The sequence below is a fragment of the Sander lucioperca genome, chromosome 19, assembly GCF_008315115.2.
Source record: "Sander lucioperca isolate FBNREF2018 chromosome 19, SLUC_FBN_1.2, whole genome shotgun sequence".
Lineage (NCBI taxonomy): Eukaryota > Metazoa > Chordata > Actinopteri > Perciformes > Percidae > Sander > Sander lucioperca.
The window spans coordinates 17,400,129-17,413,581 of record NC_050191.1 but is presented as its reverse complement, the minus strand read 5'-3'; the positions used below and the strand labels follow the sequence as shown (position 1 = coordinate 17,413,581).

Below are 13,453 nucleotides of genomic sequence, written 5' to 3'. Positions count from 1 at the left end.
CCTTACAAATGGGGCACCATTTGAAAGGGAACTAAACAGGCTTTCCAACGGTAGAATATTTATTGCCAAAAAGCATTGTTACCACAGAGAAATAATCTACCAAACACAAATTTCCTTTTATTACTTTTTGTGCTAAGTTTAGTTTCTCCATATTCATGTCAAATTTCTTAAGATAGAGCCGCTTCTCAGTAAATCTTGATTTCATTCATGACCTTAGAAAAAGAGAACAATTCACACATTAACAATATTTACACATTTTATAAAATGAAAAACTGCATTATTTTGCTGATACGACACTGAAATACATTAGTCATGCCAGAGCTTCTGTTTTATTGTTCACATTTACAGAATTCAATGTGTGAGTACAGCGTTTATACAGAAAGCCCACTTGTCCATACAGCAAACAGACATAGAACACATCTCCTCACACTATGTACAGATTAAGCTATCATAAAGCCTGGGCCATTAGTACACCTGGCATACCACTCAGTCACTCAGGGGTCAGAACAAGTTGTTGGACTCTAGATGTTCAATAATGTGACATATAACGCATGTATTAGTGTTACTGGAATGGTGTATACCTGAAAGGGGGGCAGCTGGAGGAAGAGAACTGGGCAAATTCAGGATTGTCCAAAGCAAATTTAAAGACTGAATCTGAACATTTGTGTGTTCATGTTACATTTCAGACACAATAACCGTCTCTTCATCGATCAATCATTTATGCCCACTGCTGATCCTGTTTTTTTTTTTTTTGGTTTGCTGCTCAATTGAACGTGATGTTTGTTGATATAGAAAATAGAAATATGATCACTAGTTTAGTGGTGGAACAGTGTCAGCAGCACCATGTTGGTCCTGAGATTAAGTGTTTCAAGTGGAGTTTGTCACAGCCACAGAAAAATAACTGCAACGTTGTAAGTGCCCAGAGATCTACTTAGCAGCTAGTAGAACAAAAATAAGTTATTAATATTGAGTGTTAACTTTGTCTAGTGGGGGAACAAAGTTTTTTATTGTGGTTTGAGTGATGATTTCAGTGTTTTTTGAGGTGCAGTGCAGGATTTTGTTAAATATTTGCAAGTTCTTCTTTTCATGTAGAGACACTGCTTGCAGGTCTTCTTGTCATGTTGTCAGTTGCCAGAAAAAACTATGAATCTCTGTAGTGAGAACCAACTTATAAATGCCTAAAAACATTATACATACTGCAAATGACTTGAAAATAGCAAAAATGACCTAATAACACCATTAAGATCTCCGTGGATCTGATTCTTACCTGTCTCACCACTGTGGAATTTAGAACTATTAAAAAAAACTTTTTTCCAATTCCTAATTGCTGCAATACCTTTAGATCTTTTAAATTTGTAACCTTTATACATACTCTACAGATGTTGTGCAGACACAACTTCTCATCTGGCAACCTTGGTTGGTTTAAAGCAAAAATACTGTTTGTATTCTACTTCCATCCCAATATCTTTTCGAAACTGCAGCATGAGCCGTTCATTTCAGTGATCATCAGGCTAACAAAAATACAAATTCTGTGTGAATATTTTGATTGTTCATTCAATCAGTGTTTTCACACAGCTTGATGCATCTCGAAATCTCCCATTACAGAAAAAAACTGAATCATCCACAATACTCCTAGATTCTGAACAGGTGACACTGAATGAAAAAAAACAAGTCTTGCAATGATGTTCATGAAATGCGATCCATCCTTTTCTTTAATACGCTGGATTTGTTTTGACTGGCCTGTGTAGTTAATACTGAGGGTTTACAACATTTTCTATTTTCCCGTCCTGAATCCATTTCCTGCTCCTTGAGCATATCTAAAAAGGACTTTAGATCATTAATCAATACTGATAGCAGCAAATCAATTGTTGTTCCTCAACCTTTCTTCAAGGTCTTAGGGAGTAATAGAATTAAAATGGGTAAACCTATATTCATCTTTGGTGGTTAGACTACAGCAAAATCAAACACAGAGCACATCTGTCGTGCAAGGGGATCAAACTGGCATTAAAAAAAATACTTAATGTCCTATAACTCAAAGTACATTCCACTAACAAAAATCAGCAACGCCTCACCAGCAGAGATGACTTCCAGTCAACATACAGTACAGTGTCATGTAAACCAGTGCCACCACAGAACTCATGGCTGAAGAGTCCACTGCAAGAAATACTGAGACATGGGTTAGTGTTTTATTCTTCAAGTTGATGTCTGATACAGAGCTGACACTGAATCGGAGTAAGATCAAGTTGGGACAATGACAGAGCAATAGGTTGAAAGGTGGTGGTGGTTGGGGGTGCAAATCAGGATGGAGTGGTTTAAGAGATTTTTCGCATTTGGAGTGCTTGTGTTTCATTGAGTGTTTCTATGTGTGTGTAGATGTAAATATGGGTATCAGATTTCGGTGCCCACTGCGTCAGAGAATAAGGATTTTGTGAGAAGCACAAGGCCGGGGGAGGTTATGGCCACGGGGAGAAGACAGAGCACCAGGCTCCTTTGTTCTCTGCTCTTGGTTTTTGTCACTAGTCCAGCTGTTAGCCAGAGGTCAGCGGAGTGAGACACTATGCCAGGGAGCGCTGACGAGGCTTGATCCTAGGATAGAGCTGCAAAGAAAACAACCACAAACAGGAGGAATGTTTAACATGACTAATGTGTTATTATGAACATTAGTGCATTGGTCACTGACCTCCCTGTGTACCCATGACTCAAAATGTATTCATATTAGTAATTGATAATTTGTCAGAATCTTAAACACATTTAACAGAGAATAGCAACGAACAGGTCATTTAGGGATGCAACGATTATTTTTAATATCGATTAATCTGCAGATTTTGTTCCTCAGAGGTCACAGAGGGGAAACAGGCTTGAAACCTTCAACCAAATAATAAAACACTGCTTTTCAGCCTGCTCTTAACTTATTATTAGTCTATGTTTGGTATTCTTGCTTGAAAAATTATAACCAATTATCAAAAATATCAAAATAGTTGGCAATTCCTTTTCTGTCCTTCGACTAATCTACTCATGATTTCAGCTCTACATTCATTAATAAGCATAAACAAATCAGAAAATGGGAAAAGAAATGCCATGCATCAGCCATGATAACTTGTCTAGCTCTTCCCTACCCTACTGAGGAGCTGATGGAATCATGTGACAAATAATGTATTTTGTTGTTACCCCCAGCAGGTTGCGGGGCACGTAGCCCTCGTTGTCCTCGAGTCGCGCCCACCACCACTCTGTTTCACTGTCGTCCTGTCGTCGCAGAATAGTGATGGCGTCCCCCTCGCTGAACGCCAGCTCGTCCTGGTTCTGAGTTTTGTAATCCCACAGAGCATACACGGTCCCCTTGTTCATTACACCCAACTTCTCCTGAACACCTGCATAAGAGGCCAAAAACAGACTATCAACATCACACCAATATCTTTAGAAACAAAGTCATCTCACAAAGACTTTTTCCAACTTAAACCACGTTGCTGTACAGTACCAGAGCTAAGGTGTTTGGTTCGGTTTGTACAACCTGTAATAAATCTTGGACGGACAGAGATTTTGAAATTTTGAAGTGAACTAGTCCTTTTGGAATAACATCTGTGCACCCTGGACTAGGTTGTTTCTCACCATATAGAAACTGGGAGCACTGGATGTAGCCCTCTTCCATTTCCTCGCATTTATCTGCAGCAGTCTCCACATCACTAATGGTGCTGGCAAAGATGGCGGCCCCTGACTCGACCAACAACTTGCAGAGATGAACACTGTTGCAGGACGCGGCGCAGTGAAGCGGAGTCCTGTTCAAGCAAACAAGGAAAAACAAACATAATATATAAATGGAAGGATACAACAGCAAAATCAAACTTAATGAAATTTCTTAAAAATGTGTGACATCATCACTCACCATCCATCACTGTCTGCAGCATTGACGTTCACACCAAAATCCAGCAGGAACTTGACAATGTGGTGATGTCCCGCGCACACTGCATTGTGCAGGGGTGTGATGCCCTCGTCATTGGCAGTGCTAGGATTCTCCACCTGGAAGAAAAGAAAGACCCAGATGAAAAGATGAGTGCTTGTACGGAATTGTGTGCAAATACTAATAAATCAAAAGTATACTCACACAGTCGTGACATACCTCATAGATGATCCTCTGGACAAGGTCAAACTCTCCCTCCAATGAGGCATCCAGCAGCAGGGCCAGAGGGTTGAACTTCACCCTGAAGCCGTGGCCAGTGCGCTCAGAGTTTGGCTTCTTCAGGTTTGTGCGCTTCTCCTGTGACGATGCAGAGAAATCCGTTACAACTTTATTTATTGAAAATGTAACTCTTTCATTGCAATAATAAGTCTGCTGATGCGTGTCTCACCAGGGCCTGTGAGACCACTTTGCCGCTCTCTTCTGGAGTGGTCACCTCCAGCACGGGGCTGGGCAACGACGCCTCAGAGCTTCCCACGTTGTTGTTGTTGTCGTCCTCCTCTGCTTCCTCTGCTTCAGCAGGATCCAGCTCTGGTGGCGAGGGCAGCGGCTCATTGTCATTAGCGTCAGTAGATGGAGGCGGAGCCTCAGAGCCCAGCTCCTGTCCCCCTGGTGGTGGTGGTAGTGGCGTCTCAGAGGGGAGGTTGCCATTGTCGGTGTCGGCCACAGAGTCGCCTCCCAGATATGCGGGAGGATTAGCTGGCTGATAAAATGGCGTTCCATTACCTGCACCGTTGCCACTTCCTGATCCACTGACTCCATTTCCCTCTATGCCTCCTGCTAGAGTGTTGAACCTCTGGTAGAGCAGTTTCTGGATGTTGGGTCCGCTGGGGCCCTCCGGTTCTGTGATGGAGCTGCGCTTCTTGAGCGGTCTCGGAGCGTTGGCCAGTTTTTTGCGGAGCACCTCAAGATCAATGTCACTTTGGTAGCGCAGCGGGGAGTGTACCATGGGTGTTAGCTTAGTAGGGCTGAGTGGTCGTGGGATGTTCTCCACACTGGGAGGAGGCGCTAACGGCTCTGGGTGCTGGAAGTACTCGTGATCATCAAATTCTCCGTCCAAAGTGTCCTCACCACTGAGGTGGCCTTGGAGCAATGGGAAGGCCCCTCCTGCCGGGGCGAAAGGCAGAGGCGAGGGGGGGGTCGAGCTGGGGGGGAGAACAGGCTTCCCATATACTGGAGACAAACAGAGAGTGTGGTATTACATATGGGAGGGCATTGACATCATCATTAATTTCATTATTCATTTACCTGTCAATTTTTTCAATTATTCGATTAGTCAGACAGTCAGCAGGTGACCTCTTAAAATTTTCTCACAGTCCAAAAACTAAAGGTATTCAATTTACAACAGGAAAAAAAAAAAAAATATATATATATATATATATATATATATTTGAGGTTGCAACAACCTAATGTTTAGCATGTTTCTCTTGACACATAAACAAGATTAATTAAAAGTCAAAACTGTTGTCAATTCCTTTTTGTTAAAACAATTTCAGTTTATTTACATTTAGGACTACCGATCTGAGTTGACGTAACTTCTGTATGTTTACCACAGTGTATTCATTTGCACATTGTTTATTTACTTATTGTTTTCTTCTTTACTGTATTGTGAGCCACAGACCACCTTGTCTCTTTTGATTTTTATTTGCAACTATAGCTATTAGGTCTGGGCGATATGGAGAATATCAAATATCACGATATTCTTGACCAAATGCCTTCATGCCGATATTTCAACGATATTGTAGGGTTGACAATTGGTGCTTTCACAAAATATTTTCACAAGGAGATTTTAGATAAATAATCATCACTAATGTGGATATAATGATTAGGTGGGTAAAGGCGAATAATAGAACAGCTAGAACAGTCTGGTAAGTTCAGAAAATTACATCACTTTACTGTAATACAGACTTTAAAACGATTACTATGACGATACTCAAAATTTAAGAAGATATCTAGTCTTATATTACGATCGATAATACGATATACATATTTCCCAGCCCAATTGTCTATATCCCTCCTTGAAGGGTCTCTGTGGAATAAAAGAAAAGGCTAAAAGTCTATAAGATGAATTGACTAATTCCGTCAGCACTAACTGACACAATTTACTTTTGGTAAATGTTGAAATTACTATCTGCTGTACTTTTTATAAAAGTCTCAAGGGCCAAATTACCATTTTTATTTATTATCTAAGAAGACAACATTGGATCTAACAATGCTGAAAGAGACACTATATCACAATTCAGAACGTAATGCATGATTAAAATACCAATAAAAAAAACAAAAAAAACATTTTCTCTTTATCATACATATGAGGCCTCACAAACTGGACCGTCTCTTCAAACCCAGCTCTTACCTGCTTTGAGAGCAGGCTTGAGTGGCTGGCTCTTTGGCGCTGCCTGCTGGAGGTACATGTGATAGATGGAGCTGGAGTTCATGGTAGGTGGGCCCTTTCGGGGCGACTGAGGCCGTGATCCTCGGTCTGGGATGAAGGGGCGCACTGCCACAGCTGGTGGGGGATCCAGCCGCTCACTCAGCCCAGGAGGGAAAAGCGGTGCATTAGGCTGAAAGGTGGGACTTGGCGGCACTGAGATTCGCTGCTGGATCTGCTGCGAGGATGAGCCTGTGGATGCAGGGACGCGGGGCCAAGCAGGTGCTGGTGGGTTCGGGAGCGGGCGAGGAGGAGGTACATCCTTGCGCCGATCCAAGGAGCTGGCCGAGTTTGCAGAGGTGAGGTGGGAGCCATAGGGAGGCGGCTGTGGCTTGGATATGGCAGGAGAGGACACAGTCATTTTGGGGTCTAGCACCTGTGAAGTAACATAAAATCACACGCAAACACCCATCAATACAAGTTTTCTTTTTAATTTTGCACAGAGAAATTGAATTACATTTAATCAAGACAGTATGTAATGTTTATCTCTAGCACAATCTCAAACATAAAACATGTTTGTTGCATTATACCAGGAGGTTAACAACTACAAAATGCACGGGTTAGAAGAAAGAGGACAAACCTTTTCTGCACTTGGAGTGACGGGGGAGCCTGAGGGAGGGCTCTTGCCCTGGGTATCAGTCCCTGAGTCTCGTCTCTCAGGAGGCTTTAGAGATGTGGTGGTCTTGCCTAAAGTAGGCCAACCAGTATCATTAGCTAGGGCACAAACAGGACACCGTAAGTGGTTTGCAAAAGAGAGAAAAAAAGACCATACCCGATGATTGAGGTGGTATGAAAAGCATAGGCCTCTTTAACAACTCAGGGTAGTGACAAAGCATGTCCACCAGAGCTAGGTCTAAACGGTAACGGTTTCTCATTTTCACATTAGGAGATGTGTGACTTTGTGTGATAATTATAAAGTGGAATATTAGTGATGGTATTTCAAGAACATAAGTATGTGTAACATTGTATACACATAGAACACATATCTGTACCATTTTGACCTAGGATTGGTGTTAAATGGAGGGTTCAGGATTTTGAGAAGTTTATCCTATTAACCAGACACCATTAAAAGAGACATTCAAACACACTCCTTGTTGCCTTTTTGTTGACCTGAATTCAGCATATTTTACATGTATAAGCAAAGATAATGGGAGAATCAAATCACAAACTCCTGCTAAAAGCTTGATTCCATATACTGCCACGACTGCAGAGAAATGGCTTAATGTACCATTTACTTACAACACTGATAATACATACACATTGACCGAAGGATAAGACACTTCCCATAGAACATTTCTATCAGCTGACTTTTCAGGAAGGCACTTCAACTATTTATGGTCAGTTGTTTGTCTGTCTTTCTCAAAATGTTACACGTCTGGCACATCACTAAATGTTTTATTTCTTGCACAAAGGATCCTACTGTTCTTCTTAAAGAAAACAATTACACATTAAATGTTTTAAGAGGGGCCACTGATCAATAGGATAAAAATCCTGAGCCTTCACTTCACTGCAATGACGACAATGAATGTATCTGCATTAGTATCTTTGCTACTGTGTTCTTGTATTTAGTGTTTTAATTTAGTTACATTTGGTAAATGGTAACTAAATTGCAATTTAGTAGGAAATTCAGGGACTGCCAGTAATGTCAGTACCATTTGTCTCCAAGACTAAACTGAATACTTGGAGGGAAAAAAAGGATGCAAGGATAGGTTGAAAAGAAAGAGGATGGAAAAAAGAAAACAAACAAAACAACATAGTTGTGGTAAAGGAATGTTGTTGTATAATATTACAATAACTGAGTAGACCCAAAAAGTATCAAACGCCAATTATGGCTATTCAGATGTCCAATATGCTATTTAGTACCAATGGTAACTTTGAAACAAACAAACAATACAGTAGAGCTATACAAGTGTGGTTGATTGGGAAATCTGTTTAAAAAGCAGCTTCCAATATTTTCTTTCAATGTAGCATTGCTAGAGGTGAATACAGTAATAATGCAGCAGTTCTACTAACACTAAAAAGGAAACAGCTTGATCTGGGTCTTCACAGGTTATCAGGAGTGACACAGCTGCTAAGTGAATCAGATGATGTTTTAACACGTACAAGTTAATTTCCTTGTGCACGTTAAGTGTTTGACAACTAAAAGTGATTCTCACAGCTTGGTTGTGACAATGTGGTGTGAAGGTTAAGGTTAGGCAGGCCGGGGATGTTATCAAATTAGAACAAAACCCAAAATATCTTGGACTGCTTTGCATGTGTAAATTGAAGAGGCACTCGACTTATTGAACCTTCTCAGAAGTGTACAAACACACACAGGGGTCAGCAGTGACACTTTCTTCATATGATGTCAACTACGATTAAGAGCATCAAATTTCTGCAGGTGGCAGCTAAGTGTTTCAAGATGGCACCCCACTACTTTGACGTCATTCGTCGATCCACAGAGGAAACACTCCAAATTAAATGTCAACATGTGCTCTCTCAAGTTCAGAAAAAAAACTGGCTCAAATGCTGCACTGACAGGAGAGATTAATAATGCCAAACGAGGATGCTTCCATCAGTCAGCCATTTTTCACATTAACTAGGCACAGATGCTCATCTCCTCCTCCGATTCCCCAGCTGTGCATGGAAGCTTTGATTTGTCTGGTGGACAAAATTGGTTCCATTACTTTTAAAGTGAATCTGTTTTGTGGAGTATAAAAACATCAGTTGGTGACTAGAGCGTAGGGGGCTCAAGGAGTGATCGGAGCAGAATACAATTTTGATCATCTTACATTCTTTGCCAATCAAACTGACTTTGATATTTAAAAGATATGGCTGTTGTATGGAGTAAAAACTTAGTGCATGCTGAGGATCCCGTGTGACAATTGAGAGAGAAGGTTCAGGAAGTGCCATCCCTCTGCTTATGCAGCACTGTGCACTCACGGGACGTGCCGTCAGAGCCAGTGGAGGCTCCGGTGCCCGGTTGTAATTCTGGAAGGGACGGGGGTACTGGGTCCACAACGATGTCTAAATCAGACACTTTCCAAGGGCCGGGAGGCTTTCGCACACCGTCTGCCCCAGGAAGAGTTTCCCCCACCCCGCACCCAGTGAAACAGAGACATGACAAAGACAGGACAGCACAGACACATGAGAGAGGAGGAGAGAAAAGGAAGGGAATCACAGTATACACAGCACACGAAGAGAAGGGGGTTAGAGAGGAAGGGAAAGGAAAATCACAGAAATCAAGCCCAGGCAAAGAATTAACTGAGAAGTCAGGTAGGAAGGAAACTAACAGTTGGGGCCCAGGAGGGAATTTCAGTCACAAGGTTTTCATGCAAGATTTGTAAAAACGTGTAAGACTTCTGCCTCTGGGACTACACATGCAATACTCTACTACTGTATATCAGGGCCTGTGCAATCTATATCAACCAAGCGGACAATCTCTATTTTATTTTTCTTGTCCCAAAGTATATTGTTTGCTTATGTACTGTCATGTATTGTACTGTACTGTCTGTTGCAAACTGAATAATTGAAATTGAATGTATGTGTTTGTATGCAGCTGTTGTCAGCACTTTTTGCCCAAGGCAAATTTCCTTTGGGACAATAAAGTTTATCTAATCTTATCTCATCTTACATGTATCCAAGCTACTCTGTAAATGAATCCAGTATCTAACTGACCATGACCATGTTCCTGCTTTCTTCAGAAAAAAACAAACAAGAAATTCACTTTACAAAACTTAAAGATATTGTTTCACTTTGTATCCAGTACTACAGTTATGTTTTACAGTGGGGGGGGGATCTGCACTGCAATTGTAATTGTATGGGTTTCAACCAACCTGACTTGGTGCGGCCTTGGTTGGCTGTGTTATTAACGCCCAGGGCCTGAGGCTTCAGTGGATCTGGTGGTATGGTGTAGCCTCCTTCCTGCCGGCCCGGTACAGGCACCTGGATGTACGGCCCGACAGCAGCAACACGGCCCAGAGTACCAGGAGCAGGCTGGGGAGAGGGAGGCCCGTTGGCTCTGTTCAGCTATAAGAGGGGAAAGTCAGAAACAATTTAAAAATGTTGAATGCGAAATAATCAACATGTAGATGACATGTACATAATAATAATATATTCAATAGTATTTCACGAGAAAGTACAAGAAATTATTTCCTTAGGCGAAATAATTTCCACATTGCAGATGGTTTACGGAGCAAAGGGACATAAGCAACAACTTTTGCCAAAAGCATTTTCACAAAAAGAGTCTAAATGGGGAGATGTGTTGAGCGCTCTTAGTCTTACGGGAAGGTTTTCTTTTTGACGTGCCTCAGCTCTTTTCTTGTAGAGGCGTTCCCGCAGCTCACTGATGCGCTTGTCCATGAGCGTCACTTCCATGTTGCGTTTGTTGAGAAGGTCCTTTTGTTGCTTCAGCTTGCTGTTTTGCTCCTGGTTCAACTTGTTCCGGATCTGAGGGTGATAAATGCGGGGCACAAACACACATACAGATTCTCTTAGACAATAGATCCTGCAATAACTGTAGTCAGGTTTAAAGTAAACATAGTGGAAGCTATAAATGTGGTCACTAGATAATGCACTTGTTTCTAGGGATGTTGTGATCGGATCGGGAAGTATCAGATCGGAGCCAATATGGGATTTTTTTTAACTGATCGGGGATCGGCAGTACTCCGATCATTTACGTCAGTAAGTTCTACACCATTCTAAGTAGAAGTTGATTTTACATGTGAATTTTACAAAAATGCTAAGTTAAATGTATTAAGCTGAAGGCATCTTTTAGTTACTTTGTTTACTTAGTTATTTTTGTAAACAAAAAAACGGTGTGCAGCTCTATTATCTAGGCAAATACAAGTATCGGATCGGGACTCTGTATCGGCAGATATTCAATATTTTAAAAGTTGGGATCGGGGGCCAAAAAAGCGGATAGGGACATCCCTACTCGTTTCTACTACTCAGTACCTGAAGCTCCTGGTAGAGTTTCCGGAGTTCTAGGGCTGCAGCGCCGGTTACTTGCCCCCCCAGGGCGGTCTGTATGCCGTTGAGCTTTCCCCTGCGCAGGTCCTCCAGCTGCAGGCTGAGCTGCTCCACCCTCAGCACTGCAGACTGTAACTCGGCTTGCTTCTCTTGGAACAGGCTGCTGACTTGCTCAATCTCTGCCGCTGGATGTGAGAAATCAAGAAACCACATTAGCTCATTTGTAACCTACATGTTTGGTGACTTCTTCTTCAATCTTTCTTCTCAGCTCCAGTTGTGGGGTTTAGGCTTCCTTCCCAACTCTTGATGTAAATATATTTAAGTACCTGACAGCAAGAGAATAACATCACCTCACACCCAAAATTGTAGTTATTTGTAGTGGCCTGGTCAGAAACATATACAACTGCATGAGTGTTTAAAAACAGAGTTACTAAATGAGGTACACATTGAAAGTATACATACACAGGTTACCATTGATGACCTTGCTGTAGTCCACCTGGCCTCTCATTGCCCGGATCTTCTTGAGCTTTGCCTCCTGGCTCTCCACGCGGTCTTTCAGCCTCTGCAGCTTCTCGCTCTCTGAAACGTTTTGCTGCTGACGCCGCTCCTGCTGCTTCAGGTAACGCAAACGTTGCTCCTTCAGAGGACGAGACAGAGATCAACGTTTTATAGGCGACAGAAGGTACAAAAATGATGTCAAACTGCATCCAACAGTGTCTCAATACTACAACCAGCAAGGCACCACCCCAAAGCTTACAAGATATCTCTGTGGCAGACATACCCTGAAATTAGGCTAAATCTTTCTACTGTATGCACTAAATGAAATGCTGTGTTGTGTCAAGACTGTCTGAAGGCTGAAGAACGGGTCAGATGACTTCATCTCTCTACCCAACTGAGAACTGCTCCAGTTATGGTCCTAAAATAGGAAACGACAGGCCCAGGTTTCCAAATGACTGCGGGGCTTCATGGGGGCCTACTTTTCAGACACCACAACAAAGGCGATAAATAAGTCTTTCTATCTGCGCGTCTACAATGGGCTTCATCTTGCATGACTGATCTTGACTGATCAGCACACCACAAGCCCGGTGGTTAGACGCACCGAAACGCCTTGTTAGGTTGTGTGGAGGTTGTTATTCCTTCCATTACAAGATGAATTCTCCTTTTTATGACGGTGCCATGTCATTTCTCCGACACTCCATTGTTTTGACCTCTCAGTAACCCGAAAAAGTCCCTTTGATCCTACAGCCCACTAGTCCGACGTATGGCCACGCCAAGACCCGCCCTTCAATAGCATTTATTGGTCAGGCGTCCATGCTTACGCAAGGTAACATAACTCCATTTGTTCAGGTCCTATCCCCTGACCAATCGGCTATCCTAACCTTAATCACTCGAAGTCAAATGCCTAACCCCAACCAATCGAGCTGCTTCGTAGGGCGGGTCTTGGCGTGGCCATAGTGGGATTCATAATTTCGCCACCAGCGGGACGTCGGACTAGTGGGCTGTTGGACCAAAGGGAATTTTTCGGGTTATTGTGAGGTCGGAACAATGGAGCGTCGGAGAAATGGGCGGTCCCCTATATGACTTGTCTGAGAAAAGTAGTATGTTCAAAACCATGCATAATTTACATGCTTGAGTAAACACTGCTAAATGTCTGTGCACGAGTTCCTATCAAGACTGACCTGAACTATGATTGCTGACAAACTGGACAATCCTAACACATTGACTCATACTTCCTTCTCATCTCATTTGTTACATAACTGTTTGCCCCAGTTTCAGGTCATGATGGGACTCTTTGGATGAGAGTACTGCAACAGGAGTCCATTTTCTCTCTAACAGAAAGGTTCGAGGCTGTGTACTGAACTTACTTGGCCTTGAACTAATGCCCAGTCTGTGTCTGTGGCGCAGACTACATGATATAACAGACATCAGACTGACCCGCACCTTTCCGGTCACCTCTGTACATTACGCAACACGTGAAAGATGGCAAGCTATGATTAGTCAGGCTTTAACGGATAGTCAGCCATGTCTCTCAGCCAAGTTACTGCAAGAATGACTGCCTCGTCTGACACGGTAACCATCTCAAAAGGCAAAAATATTTTGTGGTGTAATCCCAGTATTAGAAC

At 42.3% G+C, this 13,453-nt stretch overlaps 1 protein-coding gene across 13 annotated transcripts in view; it reads right to left on the bottom strand.

Moving 5' to 3' along the window:
* Positions 1–242: 242 nt before the first annotated feature.
* The window catches only part of ppp1r13bb (protein phosphatase 1, regulatory subunit 13Bb), a 28,568-nt gene continuing 15,357 nt past the window's right edge, over positions 243–13,453 (bottom strand). For 5 of the 13 annotated variants that reach the window (XM_031321722.2, XM_035995140.1, XM_035995132.1 and 2 more), the window contains 13 exons: positions 11,793–11,967; positions 11,316–11,515; positions 10,644–10,808; positions 10,196–10,388; positions 9,303–9,431; positions 6,961–7,094; positions 6,306–6,756; positions 4,344–5,125; positions 4,100–4,252; positions 3,881–4,014; positions 3,607–3,773; positions 3,169–3,368; positions 243–2,597 (listed from right to left, as the gene is read on the bottom strand). In XM_031321722.2, coding sequence (XP_031177582.1) covers positions 2,556–2,597; positions 3,169–3,368; positions 3,607–3,773; positions 3,881–4,014; positions 4,100–4,252; positions 4,344–5,125; positions 6,306–6,756; positions 6,961–7,094; positions 9,303–9,431; positions 10,196–10,388; positions 10,644–10,808; positions 11,316–11,515; positions 11,793–11,967 — 2,925 coding nt within the window. In that variant the 3' untranslated portion in view covers positions 243–2,555. The remainder of the gene's footprint in view (positions 2,598–3,168; positions 3,369–3,606; positions 3,774–3,880; positions 4,015–4,099; positions 4,253–4,343; positions 5,126–6,305; positions 6,757–6,960; positions 7,095–9,302; positions 9,432–10,195; positions 10,389–10,643; positions 10,809–11,315; positions 11,516–11,792; positions 11,968–13,453) is intronic. The other 8 variants (XM_035995134.1, XM_035995141.1, XM_035995135.1 and 5 more) reach the window with 7 other exon arrangements.